This window comes from Armigeres subalbatus, chromosome 3 (genome assembly GCF_024139115.2).
Source record: "Armigeres subalbatus isolate Guangzhou_Male chromosome 3, GZ_Asu_2, whole genome shotgun sequence".
NCBI lineage: Eukaryota > Metazoa > Arthropoda > Insecta > Diptera > Culicidae > Armigeres > Armigeres subalbatus.
The window spans coordinates 296,278,777-296,300,289 of NC_085141.1; the positions used below are offsets into that span (position 1 = coordinate 296,278,777).

The following is a 21,513-nucleotide window of genomic DNA, read 5'->3' on the forward strand; positions in this document are numbered from 1 at the left end:
GAGCCTCTTGAAAGGAGGCTGAGGCCTCTTGAAAGGAGGCTTCCGAGGCCTCTTGAAAGGAGGCTTCTGAGCCTCTTGAAAGGAGGCTTCTGAGCCTCTTGAAAGGAGGCTTCTGAGGCCTCTTGAAAGGAGGCTTCTGAGCCTCTTGAAAGGAGGCTTCTGAGCCTCTTGAAAGGAGGCTTCTGAGCCTCTTGAAAGGAGGCTTCTGAGCCTCTTGAAAGGAGGCCTGAGGCCTCTTGAAAGGAGGCTTCCGAGCCTCTTGAAAGGAGGCTTCCGAGCCTCTTGAAAGGAGGCTTCCGAGCCTCTTGAAAGGAGGCTTCCGAGCCTCTTGAAAGGAGGCTTCCAAACCTCTTGAAATGAGGCTACCTAGCCTCTTGGAAGGAGGTCTCCGAGCCTCTTGAAAAAGCTTCCCAGCATCTTGAAATGCGGCTTCCCCAGCCTCTTGAAAGGAAGCTTCCCAGCCTCTTGAAAGGAGGCTTCCGAGCCTCTTGAAAGGAGGCTTCCGAGCCTCTTGAAAGGAGGCTTCCGAGCCTCTTGAAAGGAGGCTTCCGAGCCTCTTGAAAGGAGGCTTCCGAGCCTCTTGAAAGGAGGCTTCCGAGCCTCTTGAAAGGAGGCTGAGCCTCTTGAAAGGAGGCTTGAGGCCTCTTGAAAGGAGGCTTCTGAGCCTCTTGAAAGGAGGCTCGAGCCTCTTGAAAGGAGGCTTCTGAGCCTCTTGAAAGGAGGCTCTGAGGCCTCTTGAAAGGAGGCTTCTGAGCCTCTTGAAAGGAGGCTTCTGAGCCTCTTGAACGGAGGCTTCTGGGCCTCTTGAAAGGAGGCTTCCGAGGCCTCTTGAAAGGAGGCTTCTGAGCCTCTTGAAAGGAGGCTTCTGAGCCTCTTGAAAGGAGGCCTGAGGCCTCTTGAAAGGAGGCTTCCGAGCCTCTTGAAAGGAGGCTTCCGAGCCTCTTGAAAGGAGGCTTCCGAGCCTCTTGAAAGGAGGCTTCCGAGCCTCTTGAAAGGAGGCTTCCGAGCCTCTTGAAAGGAGGCTTCCAAACCTCTTGAAATGAGGCTACCTAGCCTCTTGAAAGGAGGCCTCCGAGCCTCTTGAAAAAGCTTCCCAGCATCTTGAAAGGCGGCTTCCCCAGCCTCTTAGTAGAAGGCTTCCGAGCTTCTTGAAAGGAGGCTGCCGTGTCTTCCAAACCTTTAGATTCTATATTTTAGTCATTCAACTTGTTGTTCTTTGATCTTTTGTTCCACAGCCCTTCATACACAATGTTGGTTGTAGGTTTTGATTTACTGATCTTCATGCATATCATGTAGAATACAGTGAACGTTCGCTAATTGTTTTTTTTTTTCTAGTTGAAGCGCTTTTTAGTTAGGGGGTTCGCTAATTGGGGTGAAACCCAATTAAAAAGCAGCTGAACGTCAGAATGTGATGTCAAAAACGCGTTGACGTTTTGTTTTTATGTTTGACGGGATCGATGTTTTCTGGCGCGTAAAATTTTCCTTTGTTCAATGCAAAAAGTAAACAACATTGACGCTTGTCAAAACGCCCCAATTAGTGAACGATCACTGTACAATGTTTTGCAATCTAAAATTACACATTTATCAAAACTTTTTCGATAAGTTTTTATTGGAATTTCAATACATCCGCCATTACGCATTTTGAATCGAGGTACCCTCCTAGGGCCGGTAAAGGTACCCCCAGGGGAACATGTACCCCCGGTTGAGATCCAATGGTTTAGCCGAATAGGTTATTTGGACGGAAATGCCGTTTGACCGAACGATTCCCTAGCAAAAAGGACATATTCGAGTCTATTCACTTTCTACCAACAGACATTTTCGGCCAAACGACCATTTAGACCAAACGGCATTTTAAGCTAAATGACCTGTAATGGCAACCAACTTTTTCGGCCAAAGTACCACTTTAGGCAATTGTTTCATTCGGCTGTATGTCACTTTCAGTCAAATGATATTTTTGGCCAAACCATTTTCTACCTAATAACCGTTTCGGACAAACGTTGGATTCGAACTTATGGCTTACTGTCGAATAACTTTCGGTCAAACGACGGAAGGACGAAAGATGTTTGGCCGAAACCCGAACCCGAAAATGTCGTTTAACCGAAATGGGGATACGGCTTGAAATATCGTTCGACCGAGCTGGTCATTTGATCGAAAAATTCGTATGGCCAAATAGGTTATTTCCCCGAAAATACCGTTTGCTAAAATGGTCCTTTGGCCGAAATGGTTGTTCGGTAGAAAAGCCATTTGACCAAAAAAAAATCATTTGACCAAACGGGTCGACATTTTTGACTATATTACCGGCAAATGACATTTTTTGTCTATGACCTGTTCGGCCAAATGACATTTTCAGCCAAACCGTTTTTGATTTAATAACCTTCCCAAGTAACAATTGCCAGTTGAATAAACATTAGTATGGTCAGATTTATTCAGCCAGCGTTGATTAAAAATTATACTATCATACATGTTAACATTTGTTCCAGCATTGTTCGCCCAAAAATGGAGTATTTATTCAACAACAACTAGCAACTCTCTTCAACTTTACTTAAATAGTAAATAACAATATTTATTCATCGACTTTGTTCAGAAACCAGGTATAATGTTGATTCAACTAGTCAGCAACTTTCTGATTAGGCTTTTTTAATTATGCGTTTCTGAATACTTTTATTCCATTACATTGTTACACTTATTAAGGCATTGTTCAATATACTGGAAATAAGATGAACAATAAATTATTAACAGGATACCGGTATCGATCCAGAGACCTTTGAATCCCCAGCCCTCTTGTTTACCAACAGCTATATTTGTCACCTTGGATAGTACCAAGCTGAATTAGAAATATAAACCATACGTTGTTGAACAATACTGGTAGAATAGCTGTAATGGGGTTGTTGGTCATTACTCAACAAAATTGCCAACAATCGAACAAAAGCTTAATAGGAGTTCTATGATGTTATAGTTAGTGTAATGTCATTCAGTCTTGATTTTATAGTTTGATTTAGTGAGTTGTGAAGCTGCTGCCTTCTATCTGCCATCATGGAGGTAGATTTTTCCTGCAGATTTCTTCTATCATTCCTGAAGTAAGTATAAAAATAATAATTTATTCTCTAGTGAATGGCAAAGTGCAAAGTGCAAAATGTTTTAATAAGAATAAGTCCGCTAAAAATAAATTTATTTGTAGAGTGGAATAAATGTTCGTACAAAGTTTAACCAAAGCCATTGTTGTTATTGCAATAAGCGAATTGTCAAACGTTTATTCAACGTTTTAAAATTATATAAATAAACAAAATTGAAATCGGATACAGAAGCAATGATGTTTACTGATAACGTCAATTATTAGACTTCTTAATGAACTCATGCTCGTGCGTAGATTGTAATAGAGTTTTAAAACGTTTGTTCGATGCTTCAAAAACAAATTATTCAAACATATGCTCACGATGAACAGCATAAGCTTTTCAAGTTTAAGTTGTTTGTATTTAGCTAGTTGTTCAATATACATTTCGATTTAAAAAGAAATAATTCGGTAACGTTTATAAAAGTATTATTCAGATACATGACTGAAAGCAGAACAGAAGCTGGTTACAAATGTCAACAATGTTCGCCCAATTTGTTATTCCATACTACATATTGTTCAGCTACGAATACTTTAATTAAACGTTAGTTCGACAATGATGTCTATTTGTGGTAACTGATTGTTACTTGGGTTTTCGCTCGACAATCATTTTGGCCTAATTAATTTCGGGCAGATGACTTTTGACTTTATGGCTTTCCATCGCAAGATTTTCAGTCAATCGACCCTTACTCCTATTTCCTATATCATCTTCTCTCATCTCCTATCCTATATCATTTTCGGTGGAATTGCCAAGAAAATTCTTATGGACAATATAAAGAATTTCCCGTAGAAAACAAAATGAATTACTTAAAAGCTCATTGAAATTACGAAAAACGTTCCCGTGAAAACTGCAGGGAGTTTCCTGCGAAAACTCTTTAAAGTTTCCCGTGGGTATTTTGAAGAATTTTCTGTGTAAATTTTGAAGAATACTCAACAGAATTTCCGAAGAACTTTTCGTGCATATTAGAACAATTTCTTATGTAAATTCCGAAGATTTTTTTACGGAAATTCCGAACATTTTTCCTTGGAAATTCTAGAAAGCTATCCATGGAATTTTCAAAGAATTTCTCGTGACAACTTCAAAGTAGTCCCGTAGAAAATCTAAAAAAAATCCAAATTAATAATTTGGAAAAACTAAGAGATTTTTTTGGGGAAGGTAATCAGATGAAATTAAAAAGCTTCTTTCGGTACGCAATAAAAAAAAGCCACGCCGCCGACCAAAATTATGACAAACACCGCCGCCGACGATTTTTTGACCGGCGCACACCTCTATTCCAAGGGAGTCTTGCATAATCTGGAGGGAACAATTGTTGAAGGCAAGTGTTGAAGATGCAAAACAGCTACTTAGTTTATTGGGTTTCTAAGAGTGCCTTCTTTAAGATTTACTTTTGGATAACAATAATTCTTAATGACTAAAATAAAAACTCCCCCTTAATAAATAGAAAATTTCCATGAAATATTAGAAAACTGTCTATAAATAATTGAAGGTATGAGCAATAAATAAGTATAAAATTTCCACAAATAAAGCAAAATTTCCATAAACAAACAAGAATTTTCCACAAAACAAAAATAAATTAGAACTTTTAAAAGCAAAAATTTGAAGAATTTTCCATAAAAAAAATCAATATGTTCCGAGAAAAAATATAAAATTTCCATAAATTAATCAATATTAGTATTAAACAATTAGGGTGGGTGTACCAATTGTCGCCATACATAAGAACAACTATTTTTAAAAAAATAAGTAAAAGGTATGTGGGTGGACTTTATATATCAAGTGAAAGATTTTACTTTCTGCTCCTTAGTACAGCTGTGAAAACCACAATAAAAATTGTAATTATCCTCAAAATTAATTAATCCATAATAGGAACGCATGCACCAGTTGTGGCACTATTCTTAATTTTGGTTCCTTATTTGGCAAATCCCATTGTTTTCTTATGGGACTGGCCAAATAGGGACCACTAGTGCCACAACTGGTGCAAAGGACGTCAAAAATTAAGCAAAATCAATTTTTACAATTATGCTTTGCTTGTTTGGGAGGAAATCAAAGGTGTTATCGTATCATATGAATATGCTTTATCGATTTGAACTTGGTTTGCGGTGATTTGATTGGCCATTTCGCATATAAAGCACTAGTGCGACAACTGGTGCTATAGCCACAACTGGTACACCTAGCCTACAAAATTTTTCTCAAAATAAATATTTTTTTCTACAAAAAATTAAAAAATTTCCACGAAAAAATTAATGAAGAGCAATAAAAAATTCAAATTTCCATTAATTGAGAAATATAAAAAGCAATAACTTAGCTTTTTTTTTCCATAGATGACTCCTTTTTTGAATGCGTGTAAAGTTCATGTAAAATGGTATCCATTTTATTGCTTCTTTCTGTTTTTTTTTATGGAAATTTAGTTTTTTGCCTTTCTTGTATACTAAGTATAGGTACGTAAAGGCTATATGATCACTCCAAAACCAAACTTTTGATAGAAGGCTCGGATAACCATAGTGTTATATACCAATCGACTCAGCTCGACGAATCGAGGTGAGGTCTGTTTGTGTGTATGTATGTATGTGTGTGTGTATGTGTGTATGTGTACAAAATTTTGTAGACACACTTAGCATTGGCCGAATTACTCGCAACAAGTTCCATTCGACTGAGAATCCTGTCCCATTGTTTGCTATTGAAAATTGGCCAGATTGCACTATGGGATCGGGAGTTATGGTCAAAATACTATTTTTTCGCGCAAAACACGCTTAAAAGCACTCACTCATATTTTTTAGTATTTTTTTTTCTTGCACGAGAAAGGCACCAAAGAAAATAACCGCTAGGTAAATTAATCAGGGTTTTTTATTGCTTATCTCTGGAAAATTTTAATTTTTTTATGGGAAAAAAATATTTATTTTGCGGAAAATTTTGTTATTGTTTATTGCTAATATTGATTTATTTATGGAAATTTTGTATTTTTGCCGTGGAACATTTTTATTTCTTAATGGAAAACTTTTTTTTAATAATTTACAATTTTTGCTTTTTCTAATTTATTTTTGTTATGTGGAAAAATCTTGATTATTTTTTGAAAATTTCGCTTTATTTGTGGAAATTTTATATGTGTTTATTGCTCATACCCTGATTTACTTATTGACAATTTTCTATTTTTTTACGGACAATTTCTAGTTCTTCATGGAAATTTTATTTTGCTACTCTTCTTAATATTCTTTTTATGGCACGTGGCGTAAAAAGAAGGACGTGAAACGAAGTGACGTATAAAAAACTGCCGTAAAAAGAGGATTGATTGTACTACTAATTGATTCGTAGTACAGTGTTGACCCGATTTTGTCACTCCCCGATTTTGTCTACCCCCGACTTTATCACGTTTTCGACCCGATTTTATCACGTTTTCGACCCGATTTTGTCACCCCAAAAAAAATTGTCATTCTTTTTATTTTCCCAAATAATACCACAAACAACATTGATTTTCATGAAATAACTTTCACCGCCTGGAGTTTATTACGAACGACTTCTGAGTATTTGGGAAATATTCTGTAAGCAATTTCGACCAGAAATAACGGGTACCATTCACGCATTTGGCATTTCCAAGGCATAAAATGATTCAAATTTGTGGAATGAATTAAAAAGTTGGAAATATTTTTTTATCCAATTTTATCATATACCCTGTTTTATCACCTCAAAATTCACCAGGGGGGTGATAAAATCGGGATATTACTGTATTTCAAGAAACCATGCTTGCCTAACCAGTGAAAATATTGAAGAGAAGTTTAACGTAATTAACGTAAATATTAAGTATGAATTTGACATTCTTCGGAGTATCCCCTCGATATTTTTACTTAATGTCGTGGTCAAGTATACACTGCCATCAATTGAAACAAATTTGCCGAAGCTATTGACAACCATTGGCAGTGAATGATATAATTGATCGATTGTTTTCCGTTGGCAATGGTCGTATATTTGCTACATAGAAAACTCTTGAAATCGTGCTTAGTCGATATTGCACATTAAGTAGAAAACAATAGAAATGTCAACATTTAGTTGAGGATTAAAAAACGATCAACTTTTAGCAAGAAATTGAACTACTTTTTAACGTTGAAACGTTGAATACGATTAAGATCGCTGTTTGTTTTTTTAATATGTTAACAATTTTAAAATCAGATAAAACAAATAAGTGAACACAGTGAACTAAGATACATAGAATGCAAAACTCTTCATTGCAAAAATCAAAATATAAAGTTTGAAAAAATTGAAACTTAATGGAGAACGGGAGAAAAGCACTTCATTTCACCTGCTCCCTACGATGATGCGCAATCAAAAATCATGGATGTTGTTCACCATAGGAGCGACAGGAAACGCCAAAAAAAGAATCGTCATAAACGAGTTGAGTGAAAAAAAAAAGTTGAATGAATCTGGTTAGTATCTTGGTGCGCTGATAATGACAAAGATAAATGTGACATATGCGAAACATCATCCACACGCAAGGTTAACCGGAACGCACCGCTCGTTTGCGCCCAACTGTGGATGCTGGCTGATGTTATGGGGCCACTAGGTACTGCCGCAATGTTTGATTAATGATTGCTTGTTATCTTTGTTTGGTCGGATGTACGAAATGTCATCATTACAACTATCTTTTAATCAGCCGAAATCACAGTACCGCTTCTGAGAATTTCGAAAGTATGAAGAAATCATTCATTGTTGTTGTTTCATTCTCAGAAATGTGTGGTTAAGGCGGGATGGTAACACGGCGATGAACTGAATCTTGTGATATATGATGAAGATTTTAACCGTTCCGGGTAATACGCAATGCCTTCCAAGCGGTGAAATATTGGCTGAACCTCTTTCTAAATTTCCATGACCACTGGTAAATACTGTTGTTGCTGTTACTGCTGCCACTGTTACTGCTGTTACTTTCAATGTGATATGAAAATATTTGACTCATTTGTTTGAGAAACTGCATTTTTTTTTGGGGCGCAGAACCACTGCGTCCATTGAGTTGAACTTTTGTGGTACAAAAACTGCATATATCCATTGTACACAATTTCAAGAAAACAACAAATTGGTACCGAATCTTTGGATTTCTTCGATACAGATCAACAGTTTTTGGCAAAACTCAACACCCTGTGGTACTTCTATTGCAAAAACTGTAAGCAGTACTCCATAATTGCTCTTCAAAGTGCATGGACATATGTAGTTTCTCAAACAAACGAAATTTTTTTTCATACATTCCTAAACAATTTTTTTTTCGTATTTTTTTGCCAGAATACGTATTTTTGGACGAGAATAGAAAAATATATAAAAACCTCATTTTGGCCAAAAATGTTACATATGCAGTTTCTCAAACAAACGGTTCATTTGTTTTTAATCATACTGAATTTATTAACATATTTTAATTTTTTTTTTATATATTTTGGTGTACAAAGTTTAACTTTAAGTTAACTTTGTTTCAATAATTTTTAGATCTGAGATGGCTGAAAAGCAGTAGGCCGAAACATTATGCAACATTATACAAAGTGTGTGTTTAGTTTTCACCGAAAAATATCAACAAATTAACGATATAATATTCTTGCAAGCCACTTTATATACAAACGCATAAATGACACATGGTTTGACATTCGGAAATAGTAATTGTAGCTATGATTAATAAGGTTGTCAGGCGGCGTAGTCTCGTTTTATGGTGGTGATTCCAGAAACAGAAAAGAAACGCTCAGAACGCAAGTTCAACTGTTTTCAAAGTATTGATTTCAGATCAACATAATTTAGGAATTCGGAAAGAAACCTTCATAGAGTTCATAGAGAAAAGGATTTCTTCTGGTGATCATCACTGGTGAAGTTAAGCTGGCCACGATGGGGCACGTGAACCACCAAATCAAATATTTTTCCTGCAACATGATTATTTACTCCAAAATTGCTCTGATAAACAAAAACGACTTTCCTTTTTCCTGTTTCTGAAAAAAAAATTTTTTTTTAATAACTCTTGGAATTTCTTTGGGAATTCTGATAGGTATTACACCGAAAATTTCATTGGAAATTCTTTCGTTAATTTCTTTAGAAATTTCTTTGTCAAATCTTTCAGGTTTTGCTTTGGAAATTCGCTCGAGAATTCAATCTGAAATTTTTCCGGGAATTATAGAATATTATAGAATAAAATAGAGAATCCCAAGAAAGTTTTCGGAACAGTTTCTAACGGTAACGGTAATTGAATTTCCAGATGAAATTTCCGACGTGATTCTTGAAGTAATTTCTGAATGATTCCTAGAAGAATATCTGCATAAATTTATGATATAAATCTCCGGATAAATGCATGACAGAATACCTGTGCGAATTTTCTCAAGAATTCCTGGATGAAATTCTGAAGATCGGAACCGATCTGCGATTTGGGCGTAACTTATTTTGTAAACAAACATTGTGTTGTGGAATCTGTTGAAAACAAGGAATCCTTTAAAATAATTCAGGTTATCGGCTTTCGTCTTACTTTTTACTATGTAAAAAACTATACTGAAAATCGAAAATCAAGTGTTTTTGAGAAGGAGAATATTTATAAAATATGCAAAAATACCCACTGCCTACTGGTCTGCATCGAACCCACACTTAATGAGTAGCATACTGGTAGAGTAACCGTCTAGCGTACTGGGAGGTGTGCAATCGAATCCGACAGCTTGGCGGTGGAAATTTTTGCATATATCATAAATGTTCTCCTCCGAAATACATGTTTTTCGGTCTTCAGTATCGTTTTCCACAAGGTATCCTTAAAGGAATTTTTGTCTTTCTATAAAAAAAAAATTTGAAGAAATTCTTAAAAGAATTTTCGAAGGAATCTCTAGAATCATTTCGGATGGAATTTCTGAAGGAATTTTCGAACGAATTTTCGAAAATAATTTGACCTTTCCGAGGAATTTTTGAGGAAATTTCCCAATGACTTCCCCTAAACAATTTCGGTAGGTATTCCTGATACAATTTCCTTATAGGTATTCCAACGGAATTTCCAAAATAAGTTCTGAAGAAATTTCTGGCATCGTTAAATTTCTTAGGACATTCATCCAAGAATTCTTTCGGAATTTCTTGGGATTTCTTCTAAAAATCTTCCGGAAATAGCTTCGAAGATAAATCCAGAATCCCCTCCACCAAACCCTTGTCAGTCGCCAGATCTGCAGCCCATGCGGTGGCGTTTTGTGGTACGCGCCTTACCGTCACGGCTGCCGAATGACGACTAACAACTTGTTCTTCTCGGAAGCTTTTCTCCAACGTTACCCGGATAAATGGCAACCGAACAATGCAACGATAATGGGACGCAAGACATGGTCAAACGGACACAATGGACTCACGATGAGATGGACTGGCAACGACAACAATAAATGAGTGATGGAAATCTAAAAATAGATTTTGTGTGGATTCTGTACAGCAGAATACCACAGAAGATCCCGGCACATTAGCGGTTACGTAACAAAGAGTGCCTGTCAAATAAAGATCAGAAAGAAAGAAAGGAATAAAAAAAATCCGTTTTTTTTTGGAAATTCCTCTTAAATTTTTTTATTAAATATTCAAAGAAATAATTATAAGAAAATTTCGGAAGATCCTTATTTTAGGATTTTTTCAGTACCTATTACACCTACGGAAATTGTTTTGGAAATTTCTTTAGGAATTTCTTCCAATTATATTTTAGGAATTCTGCCAGTACTTTCCCAAGAAATCCCTTTGGAACAAAAGGCTCTGGGACAAAATTTCCCTCAGGAAAATCTTCAGATCTAAATCCAAAAACTCTTTCGAAAATTCTTTCAGGCATTCCTTCGGTCATTCCTCCGTATTTTATTTACCAATTCTTGCAGAAATTCCTTAAACCTTCTAAGATTTCTTTTGAAATTCGTTCGAATTTTCCTTTGCAAATCCTTCGTAAATTTTATTTGGGAATTATTTTGGGAAGTTCTTCGAGAATTCTTTTGAAATTCCCAACGATTTTTTTTTTCATGAAATCCTTCGAAATTTCCTTTAAGGCTTTCCATCCCTAAAGCCATGGATGTCTGCGGATATTGGTTTAGGAATTCCATCGAACTTTTTTTTAAAGAAATTGCTTCAGCAATTATTCCAGGAATTTCATAAATAAATTCTTCAAGTATTAGGAAATCCCTTCGGAGCTTCTAGGAAGAAGTTATTGGAGTTCTAACTATTTTTTTTCAGAAATTCATTCAGAAAATCTTTTAGGATCATTCGGAAATTACTTCAAGAGTTCTTTCGTAAGTTTCATCTGGAAATTTATTTGAAAAAACTTACCTTTAGAAACTCTTCGGGAAATTCCTTTGGAATTTGTTATTTTATTCTACAAAAAAATTTCGGAAAAATTCTTCCAAAATAAATTTTGGAACAGTTCCTGTCGGAATTTCGGAAGAAACTTCAAATAGTTTTACTAAAAGAATTTACGAAGGAATTTCTGGATTTATCTCCGAAGTAAATTCCAGAGGATTTTCTAAAAAAAAATTCTTACAGTAAATCTCAAAAAAATACTCGGAGGAATGTTCAAATAAATTCTTGTACCCATTACCCATTACCCAAGGAAATTCCTGAAATTTTGTCCTAGATTTGTGGAAAGATTTTGGATGCAAATTCGGAGAAATTACTGGAGAAATTTCCGAGGGAATGGAATTTCCGATGGTATCCTGGAATATTTTTTGAATCGTAAGTTTATGGAAAAACATTCCAAAGAATTTCCAGCGGCTTTTTCAATAAATTAAACGATTGCAGTGCATTCCATAGACGATAAAATGCAATAAAAATTTTATAATATTCGAAATTGCCTGACATTTTTTTAATTGATTTATCGCTTGATTCATTGACGCCTCCAATTGTAGTTCTTACTACTGACACCAAATTATAAATAAATCAATTACGCCGAAAGTGCTGGTGCCCTACCATTACCAGATTACTTTTCCTCGACCCTGGACGGTTTGATTTTTGAAACATTTTTACAAAAGCTTAAGGAGAGATATTGTTCTCCTTAGGCTTTAATTTTAGAAGTGACCACTTCTCTAAGTGTGCAGGATACTTCGAATCACCTCAGGGTAATTTTTTGTCTCTCTACAACACTGATCTTGCTCTTAGATTGCTATAAAAAACGATTAAGAAATTCGGAAATATTTCCCTATCGAGATTTGTAAAAATTTCCCGTAGTGAATTCGTAAAAATTTCCCGATAGAAATTCGGAAGAATTCCCCGATGGAAATTCGGAAGAATTTTTCAATGGAAATTCGGAAGAATTTCCCGATGGAAATTCGGAAGAATTTCCCGATGCAAATTCGGAAGAATTTCCCGATAGAAATTCGGAAAAATTTCCCGATGGAAATTCAAAAGAATTTCCCATGGAAATTCGAAAGAATTTCCCATGGAAATTCGAAAGAATTTCCCGATGGAAATTCGGAAGAATTTCCCGATGGAAATTCGGAAGAATTTCCCGATGGAAATTCGGAAGAATTTCCCGATGGAAATTCGGAAGAATTTCCCGATGGAATTCGGAAGAATTTCCCGATGGAAATTAGGAAGAATTTCCCGATGGACATTCGTAAGAATTTCCCGATAGGAAATTCGGAAGAATTTCCCGATGGAAATTCGGAAGAATTTCCCGATGGAAATTCGGAAGAATTTCCCGATGGAAATTCGGAAGAATTTCCCGATGGAAATTCGGAAGAATTTCCCGATGGAAATTCGGAAGAATTTCCCGATGGAAATTCGGAAGAATTTCCCGATGGAAATTAGGAAGAATTTCCCGATGGAAATTAGGAAGAATTTCCCGATGGAAATTCGGAAGAATTTCCCCTAGGAAATTCGGAAGAATTTCCCCTAGGAAATTCGGAAGAATTTCCCCTAGGAAATTCGGAAGAATTTCCCCTAGGAAATTCGGAAGAATTTCCCCTAGGAAATTCGGAAGAATTTCCCCTCGGAAATTCGGAAGAATTTCCCATGGAAATTCGGAAGAATTTCCCGATGGAAAATCCGGAAGAATTTCCCGATGGAAATTCGGAAGAATTTCCCGATGGAAATTCGGAAGAATTTCCCGATGGAAATTCGGAAGAATTTCCCGATGGAAATTCGGAAGAATTTCCCGATGGAAATTCGGAAGAATTTCCCGATGGAAATTCGGAAGAATTTCCCGATGGAAATTCGGAAGAATTTCCCGATGGAAATTCGGAAGAATTTCCCGATGGAAATTCGGAAGAATTTCCTGATGGAAATTCGGAAGAATATCCCGATGGAAAATCCGAAAGAATTTCCCGATAGAAATTCGGAAAAATTTCCCGAAGGAAAATCTGGAAGAATTTCTCGATGGAATTTGGAAGCATCTCCCGATCGTAATTTGAAAGATTTTCCCGATGAAAAATCCGGAAGAATTTCCCGATGAAAATACGGATGAATTTCCTGATGGAATTCGGAAGAATTTCCCGATGGAAATTCGGAAGAATTTCCCGATGGAAATCGGAAGAATTCCCCAATGGAAAATCCGGAAGAATTTCCATTGGGAATTTTCCGATGGAATTCGGAAGAATTTCCCAAAATTCGGAAGAGTCTCCCGATGGAAATTTGGAAGAATTTCCCGATGGAATTCGGAAGAATTTCTCGATGGAATTCGGAAGCATCTCCCGATGGAAATTCGGAAGAATTTCCCGATGGAAAATCCGGAAGAATTTCTCGATGGAAATTCGGAAGAATTTCCCGATGGAATTCGGAAGAATTTCCCGATGGAAATTTGGAAGCATCTTCCGATGGAAATTCGGAAGAATTTCCGGATGGAAAATCCGGAAGAATTTTATGAAAATTCGGAAGAATTTCCCGATGGAAAATCCGGATAAATTTCTAGATGAAAATTCGGAAGAACTTACCGATGGAATTCGGAAGAATTTCCCGATGGAATTCAGAAGCATCTCCCGGTGGAAATCGGAAGAATTTCCCGATGGAGAATCCGGAAGAATTTCCATTTAGAATTTTCCGATGGAATTCGGAAGAATTTCCCAAAATTCGGAAGAATCTCCCGATGGAAATCTGGAAGAAACTACCTATGGAAATTCGGAAGAATTTCCCGATGGAAATCTGAAAGAATTTTCCGATGAAATTCGGAAGTATTTCTCGATGGAATTCGGAAGCATCTCCCGATGGAAATTCGGAAGAGTTTCGATGGAAATCTGTAAGAATTTTTCGATGGAATTTGGAAGCATCTCCCGATGGAAAAGCCGGAAGAAGCTCCCGATGGAATTCGGAAGTATTTCTCGATGGAATTCGGAAGAATTTCCGGATGGAAAATCCGGAAAAATTTCCCAAAATTCAGAAGAATTTCCCGATTGAAAATCCAGAAGAATTTTCCGATGGAATTCGGAAGAATTTCCCGGGAATGATGGAAATTCGGAAGAATTTCCCGATGGAATTCGGAAGAATTTTCCGATGGAATTCGGAAGAATTTCCCGATGGAATTCGGAAGAATTTCCCGATGGAATTCGGAAGCATCTTCCGATGGAAATTGGAAGAATTTCCCGATGGAGAATCCGGAAGAATTTCCATTGGGAATTTTCCGATGGAATTTGGAAGAATTTCCCAAAATTCGGAAGAATCTCCCGATGGAAATCTGGAAGAAATTACCTATGGAAATTCGGAAGAATTTTCCGATGAAAAAGCCGAAAGAATTTCCCGATGAAATTCGGAAGTATTTCTCGAGGCAGTTCGGAAGCATCTTCCGATGGAAATTCGGAAGAATTTCCCAAAATTCGGAAAAGTTTCTCGATGGAAAATCCGGAAGAATTTCCCGATGAAAATTCGGAAGAATTTTCCGATGGAAAAGCCGGACGAATTTCCCGATGGAATACGGAAGAATTACTCGATGGAATTGGGAAGCATCTCCCGATGGAAATTCGAGAGAATTTCCGGATGGAAAATCCGGAAGAATTTCCCGATGGAAATTCGAAAAATATCTCGATGTAAAATCCAGAAGAATTTCCCGATGGAATTCGGAAGTTTTTCGATGGAATTCGAAAGCATCTCTTGATGGAAATTCGGAAGAATTTCCCGATGGAAAATCCGGAAGAATTTCCCAAAATTCGGAAGAATTTCCCGATTGAAATTTGGAAGCATCTCCCGATGGAAATTCGGAAGAATTTCCCGATGGAAAATCCGGAAGAATTTCCCGATGGAAAAGCCGGAAGAATTTCTCGATGGAATTCTGAAGAATTTCCCGATTTTAATTTGGAAGAGTTTCCCGATGGAAATCTGGAAGAATTTCCCGATGGAATTCGGAAGTATTTCTCGATGGAATTCAAAAGCATCTCCCGATGGAAAAGCCGAAAGAAGCTCCCGATGGAAATTCGGAAGAATTTCCCGATGAAAATTCGGAAGAATATCCCGATGGAATGCGGAAGCATCTCCCGATGGAAATCCAGAAGAATTTTCCGATGGAAATCTGGAAGAATTTCCCGATGGAAATCTGGAAGAATTTCCCGATGAAAATTCTGAAGAATTTCCCGATGAAAATTCTGAAGAATATCCCGATGGAAATTCGGAAGAATTTTCCTATAAAAATTTGGAAGAATTTCATGGAGGAATGTCGATAGAACTACCCGGTGGAAATTCTGAAATTTTTTCCGTGATAATTTGTTAGAATTTTCCTTAAGAAATTTGTAAGATTTTCTCGAAGGAAATTAAGAAGCATTTTTGAGTGCAAAATTGGAAAAGTTTTCCGAAAATGAAAAATCATTTGAAGAATTTTTATAGAGGAAGTTTGGAGTAGTTTCTCGATGGAATTTCGGAAGAAAATTCAAAACAGTTTCCCGGTGGAAATTTGGAAGCATTTCAGGATAGAAGCTCCGAAGAATTTCCCGGTGAAAATTTAGAAAAAATCCCGGTGAAAATTTGGGAACACTTCATAATTTCCTGTGATTATTCTTTTTGTAGTTGGCGATAAATTTATCACACCATAATTATTAGAATTTCCCGCGGAAAATAAAAAAAAAATCCGGCTGGAATTCTGAATAAAAATCTCAAAGGAAATTGAGCTTAAAATTCTGTCGAGAATACGGAACAATTTCCCTGTGGAAGTTCGAGAAAATTTCCCGTGGAATTTTGTTAAACCCTCAAAAGATCCTTCGAGATTAGAAAGGCACGTAGAAATTCCAAAGAACTTACCCTAAAAATTACAAATATTCTGAAATGTTTTGTGATGTCAATGGAAAATTTAGAGAAAAAAAAAACGTGGGAGTCCGATAGAATTTTCCAAATTTATTATCGAAACCTGCCAAGTATATGAAGGTTAGCTCCACACAAGATACATATATGATGCAATGGCAATCATAAAACACTATGTTGACAAGCAAGCCTAGTGCAAACCTGATAACCCATAATAATTAACCTCTTAGCTTGTCATAATACGAGTTCATACTATCCCATTCAATTCCACCACTTGATTGTATTTTAACAGATACGTATTTCGACCTCAACAGTAAGGCCGTCGTCAGTGTCTAGCACTTCACTTGACTTCAGTCTAAGTCAAGTACGAGACACTGAAGACGTCTTTACTGTTGAGATCAAAATACGTATCTGTTGAAGTTACAATCAAGTGGTGCAACTGAAAGGTTATAATTAGGTTTTTCGGCTTTTCGTCATCAAACTTCCGGATCGAAACGTTGGCAATGATTTAAAATTATCAAAATTTCCATGCGACTAAAAGCCGAAAAACCTAATTATATGCAGCAGATCCAGTCGAAATCACAGGAACTAAAAGGGATAGTCCGAACTCGTCTTATGACAAGGGAAAACATTCCACTAAAATCTCAAAATAATTTTCTTTACCTTAACCGATGGATTTCAGCTTGATTTAATTTTAAATCGTTTCTTCAAACCCCCATTGAAAGTTTTTCCACTTATCAGACATATCTGCAAGCATTCTTCGGAGTTCTCCACCACAGAAACCTTGTGGCCACTTTATTTCGTTTCTGTGATCAGATTCCTGAAGAAAAACTTGAAGACTTCACTCATGATACGTGAAAACTTTCTCTCTCTGTCTCATTGTTTGCTGACATCTACTTAAAAGTTTACAGTCCGAGCAAGTTCAAGCTGGAGATGGCGTTAATTGCCTTCTTTCAAATCCCAAGTGGTTATCTCCATTCACAAAAGCAGCAGCAGCAATTGTGGCAGCACAGCAACAGTAACGATGGAAAGTGGTTCAAATGTTTCCCTAAAAGTTGACGAGTTTGACGAGACTGCCAGCAGTGATGGAATGCTCTTTTGATGAAACGTAGCTTCTAAAGTCATGCACTCATGACAAAATAAATGGCAAACAAAAGCATAAACCAGGACAAGGGTTGGAGGCTGTCAAAGGAAAATAAAAACGAGGAGCTCAGGGTAGAAGAAACACAGCTAGAGGTCACAGAAATGGAAACATCGTTTTACGTATACCTAAATATAGAAAATGTAGAAAGATTGCATAAATGCGGATGGCTGGGGTTCAACCAAATGCTGGGTAACTGAAAGGGAACAGATAATTGACGATCATTCCAACGATTACACAGAAAAACGTTTTCCTGATGGGATGTTTCTAATAATGTGGAGGGAATTGTTTCAATAATGGGTATAGGTACAGATAACTCCTATCGAGTCTAGTGGGGTGGGGTTCAAGACAATTTCGAACTAGCATGGTAAACAATTTGGGAAGACACGGGGACGGAGGGGGTTGGGAATCAGAAGTAGAACTGCAGGATGTCGGCTGCTAGGAGCAGATTAAGGCTTTTTTCTGCTCACTTTCAACATTTATATCCATTAATGCCAAAAGGAGGAAGGACGGCAATCATGCTGTCTCCCACACTCTTGCACCTTTGCGTCTACCGAGAAAGAAAAACGAAGAAACATCTAAACGACGCTACGGTAAAGCGTTTCAATTTCCTACTATGTGAGACCTCGCCCTCCCGGACCGACTGAAGCGGCCAGTAGTTCGCGCTGGCCGGAATGACGGCATCCAACCGGAACGTATTATCGAGGCAAGGTGTCGCTTCTGGGGCGATTGCAGGCCAGCGGAATTGCTCGGTTCGAAATCTTCATCATTATCATTGTCATCATCATCATCACCATCATTATTTTGAACATCCTCAGAAGTGTGCTTACGAGTTTCAGAATCTTCACCGTTATTAGTGTCAGAATCGTCATCGCCATCATCGCGGAAGCTTCCCGCGGGGACGCGCTTGTAGAATCGGTGAAACCGATGCAAAGTGCCAGCACGTGCCAGTGAACCTTGAGAGTGATTTGTTTCGTAATTGAGAGCAATTAGTGAGGGAGAACTTTTTCTTCGAGCACAAACAAAAGCACCACCCAGTGTGTGAATGTCAAGAGTTAGAGCGGAGATTACTGATCAAATTATATGAGTTTATTCTAATTAGGATTTCTGCTTCATTTGTCAGACAATTGAAAAAAAAAACTAGAAAAAGAAACACAAAAATAAAGAAACCCTTTGCCCATTATTTTCATATTTTTGTGTATGTAATAAGGCGTGGAGGCGCTTTATACTTTATATGATAGTGTAGTTATAAAGCGTTTTTAGTTATTAAATCCAGTCATTTTTTTAAATTGTAAATGCTATCAATCTTATTCAGATTTCATAAATATTGAGCCATCATCAGTTAAAATAGTTAACTGTTTGAGGGAAAAATACCTGATTTCAGAAGCGTTAATATGTACATGTGTTTTAGTTTCTGGAAGAATATCTATTTCTTGAAGAAAGTTATTATTGATTTTAACTGAATATTAAAGCAAACCCATAGACCAACATATCTTCCTTTAACGCTAATAGCACGACGACTTTTCGACCTTTCTGTTTTTTTTCTGATTTTTTTTTATTTATTGATTATTCCTTACCACAAACACATGTTATCAGTCCAGTATGATTGCCCACAAACTAGTTCAGTAGTACAATGAATAATGAAAATAGTTTCATATGATATTAATTTGTTGATTTGTTGATAAATCGTTAACAAACAATATAAAAAGAACAGCTGACTTAACTATTATAAGTCTTTATTGTTCAATTGAGGAAACATATTCGTTTAAGTGTTTCTACAGCCAACTGAAGAGGGAATAGATCAAAAGCTTTAGAGAAGTCAACATTAACAAGCTTTTATTTCTCAATCTTATCGCCTTCATAAGTTGTAATGTCTTGCCGATGACATATGACAGGCAATTAAAACTTGCGTTCTTTACTGTAGTGTATTCTATTTTTTTCCTTCATTCAAGTCCGCCTCTTTTTACATCCTTACGAATCGGAGCAAATTTCGGTTCCCATATTCGAGGAAGCTCCTAATTCGCAGCAGCATACGTCTCTTCACTTCACAGGAATCGTTATTGTCACATGTCATGTGTTCAAAGATAAACAAATTCTTCAACAACTTACCCATCAAGAACTACCTCAGCACTAACACCAATAGGTCTACCTTTATCTTTATCCGCAACCATGTACTGCGTCTTGGTAGAGTCGATGATTTAGCCTATCTTCACCGGCTCCCTCTTGATTAAGACAAAAGCGTCCACTACTGCCCTGCGATCGAATGTAGTCAATGTCGTCCGCAAAGATTAGGAGCATATGCGACCATGTGATGATAGTGTTATTCTTCTGCACACCAGATCTCCTAATCACCCCCTCGAGTACAATATCTATATACATAAAAATGATTTTTTTGTCTGTCTGAACCTTATAGACTCCGAAACTATTGAACTAATCGGCGTGAAAATTTCTATGCAGAGGTTTTTGGGGCCGGGGAAGGCTCTTAAGATGGGGGGCTCCCATACAAATGAAACAGAAATAACTCGAGATGTAAGCAGAGAATAAATTAATTTTAGGCGAAACGAAGTTCGTCGGGTCTGCTAGTTTACAATAAATTTGAAAGCGCATCACTCTGCTTCAATCTCTCCACGGTCAAAAACGCAATTGATACGTCGTCTGCAACCCGAATACTTTATTTCGAGTCATCTAGCGTTGCACGTATCATCGTAATCAGCTTCGCCGGAGAAACATGTTCAGACATTATCTGCCACAGCTAATTTCTTTTCACTGAATCGTACGCTGCTTTGAAATCAATAGACTGATGGTGAGTCTGCAAGTTGTACTCCCGAAATTCATAAAGGATCTTCTCCAGGCTAAACATCTCATCCATCGTTGATCGGCCTTCACGGCCAGACAGGTAGATTTTGAAACTGGAACGACGAAACTGATAAGACTAGCCAGTTTCTTTATCTACTGAGGGAGTGCATCTAGTTACAGATCAGAATGCAAGTCAATGTAGAGAAGGGGGATGGAATGATGATGAAATCACTCGCCCACTGCAAGCCGAATATACCTCTGCACTTGCCACGAGTTCGTACGGAATATATTGGAATTTTTGGGTCAAGGTTCGAGAAGCAGAGGTCCGTCTTGGATAACGAACTGCCAATCTTATAGATAGAAAGCAACTGATGGAATTTCTAATTGGATGTAGGAAACAAGCTCTTTAGTTCATTTCCAATTCTAGCAGATACTGCTAGAATAGTTAAGCTGAAGGTATAGAAATAGAGAAGAAAATGGTATGGAAGTACATTTCCAGTTCTAGCGATTGCTAGAGATAAATATAAAAAAAGATACAAAGTAGGAGAATTGAACGGACCTTGTATTGAACCCACGACCGCCGCGTATGAGGCAGAAGCAGTGACTACCAAGCCTGCTCTTTTCTCCTTTTTACTTTGTTACAAAAAAATTGTTCACCATTACGCAACTGTTGAAAACAAAATGTAAGAAATGGCGATTGCTTCGGGAATTCCGGTATTTCAGGAGGACTTCTTGGTGGCCACTCGGGATCAATGAATGATACTCGCAATCTCGCGCTTAGAATCATAAGGGCGTAGCTGTATTGATCGATTTATCTTCGACGAGTTCCTGGTTGTAATGAAGGATGATTGCATTTTCTACCTGAAGTAAATATAAAATCGATTAAGAGAAATCGATCAATACAGTTTCGCTCCTATGATTCTGAGTGCGAGCAAAGACTCTGCTTCTATGCTGCTATTACAATCGATTTTCGAAAGTTTCTAGAACAAACTGCAATAATTGACCACTGCTCTGGATGTCCCTGCACTTCTGGAGCACCATTTGGGGACCACCAGGTAGCCCTTGCATTAATTTTGCTCTCACAACAAATGACGAATTTCAAGAATTAACCACTGCTCCGGATGATTCGGAGCTTCCCAAGGATAACTTAGTGTCCACCTGGAATCAATTGATGGCCCTGGACATTACTTTACAACGGATTGTTTATAAAAAAGGCGCAAATTTCTAGAACAAACTTTCGTAGTATCAGATAGAGGCCACCTAAGATCGAAGAGTAGCGCATGTATTGGTTTTGATGTGACAATGTTAAAACAAACG

At 37.3% G+C, this 21,513-nt stretch overlaps 1 protein-coding gene across 1 annotated transcript in view; it reads right to left on the reverse strand.

The window, feature by feature from the left end:
* The window catches only part of LOC134224907 (uncharacterized), a 164,296-nt gene that overhangs the window by 10,709 nt on the left and 132,074 nt on the right, over positions 1-21,513 (reverse strand). Inside the window, exon 4 of the mRNA XM_062704554.1 lies at positions 18,026-18,356. Within this exon, the coding sequence (XP_062560538.1) occupies positions 18,026-18,356 (331 nt within the window). The remainder of the gene's footprint in view (positions 1-18,025; positions 18,357-21,513) is intronic.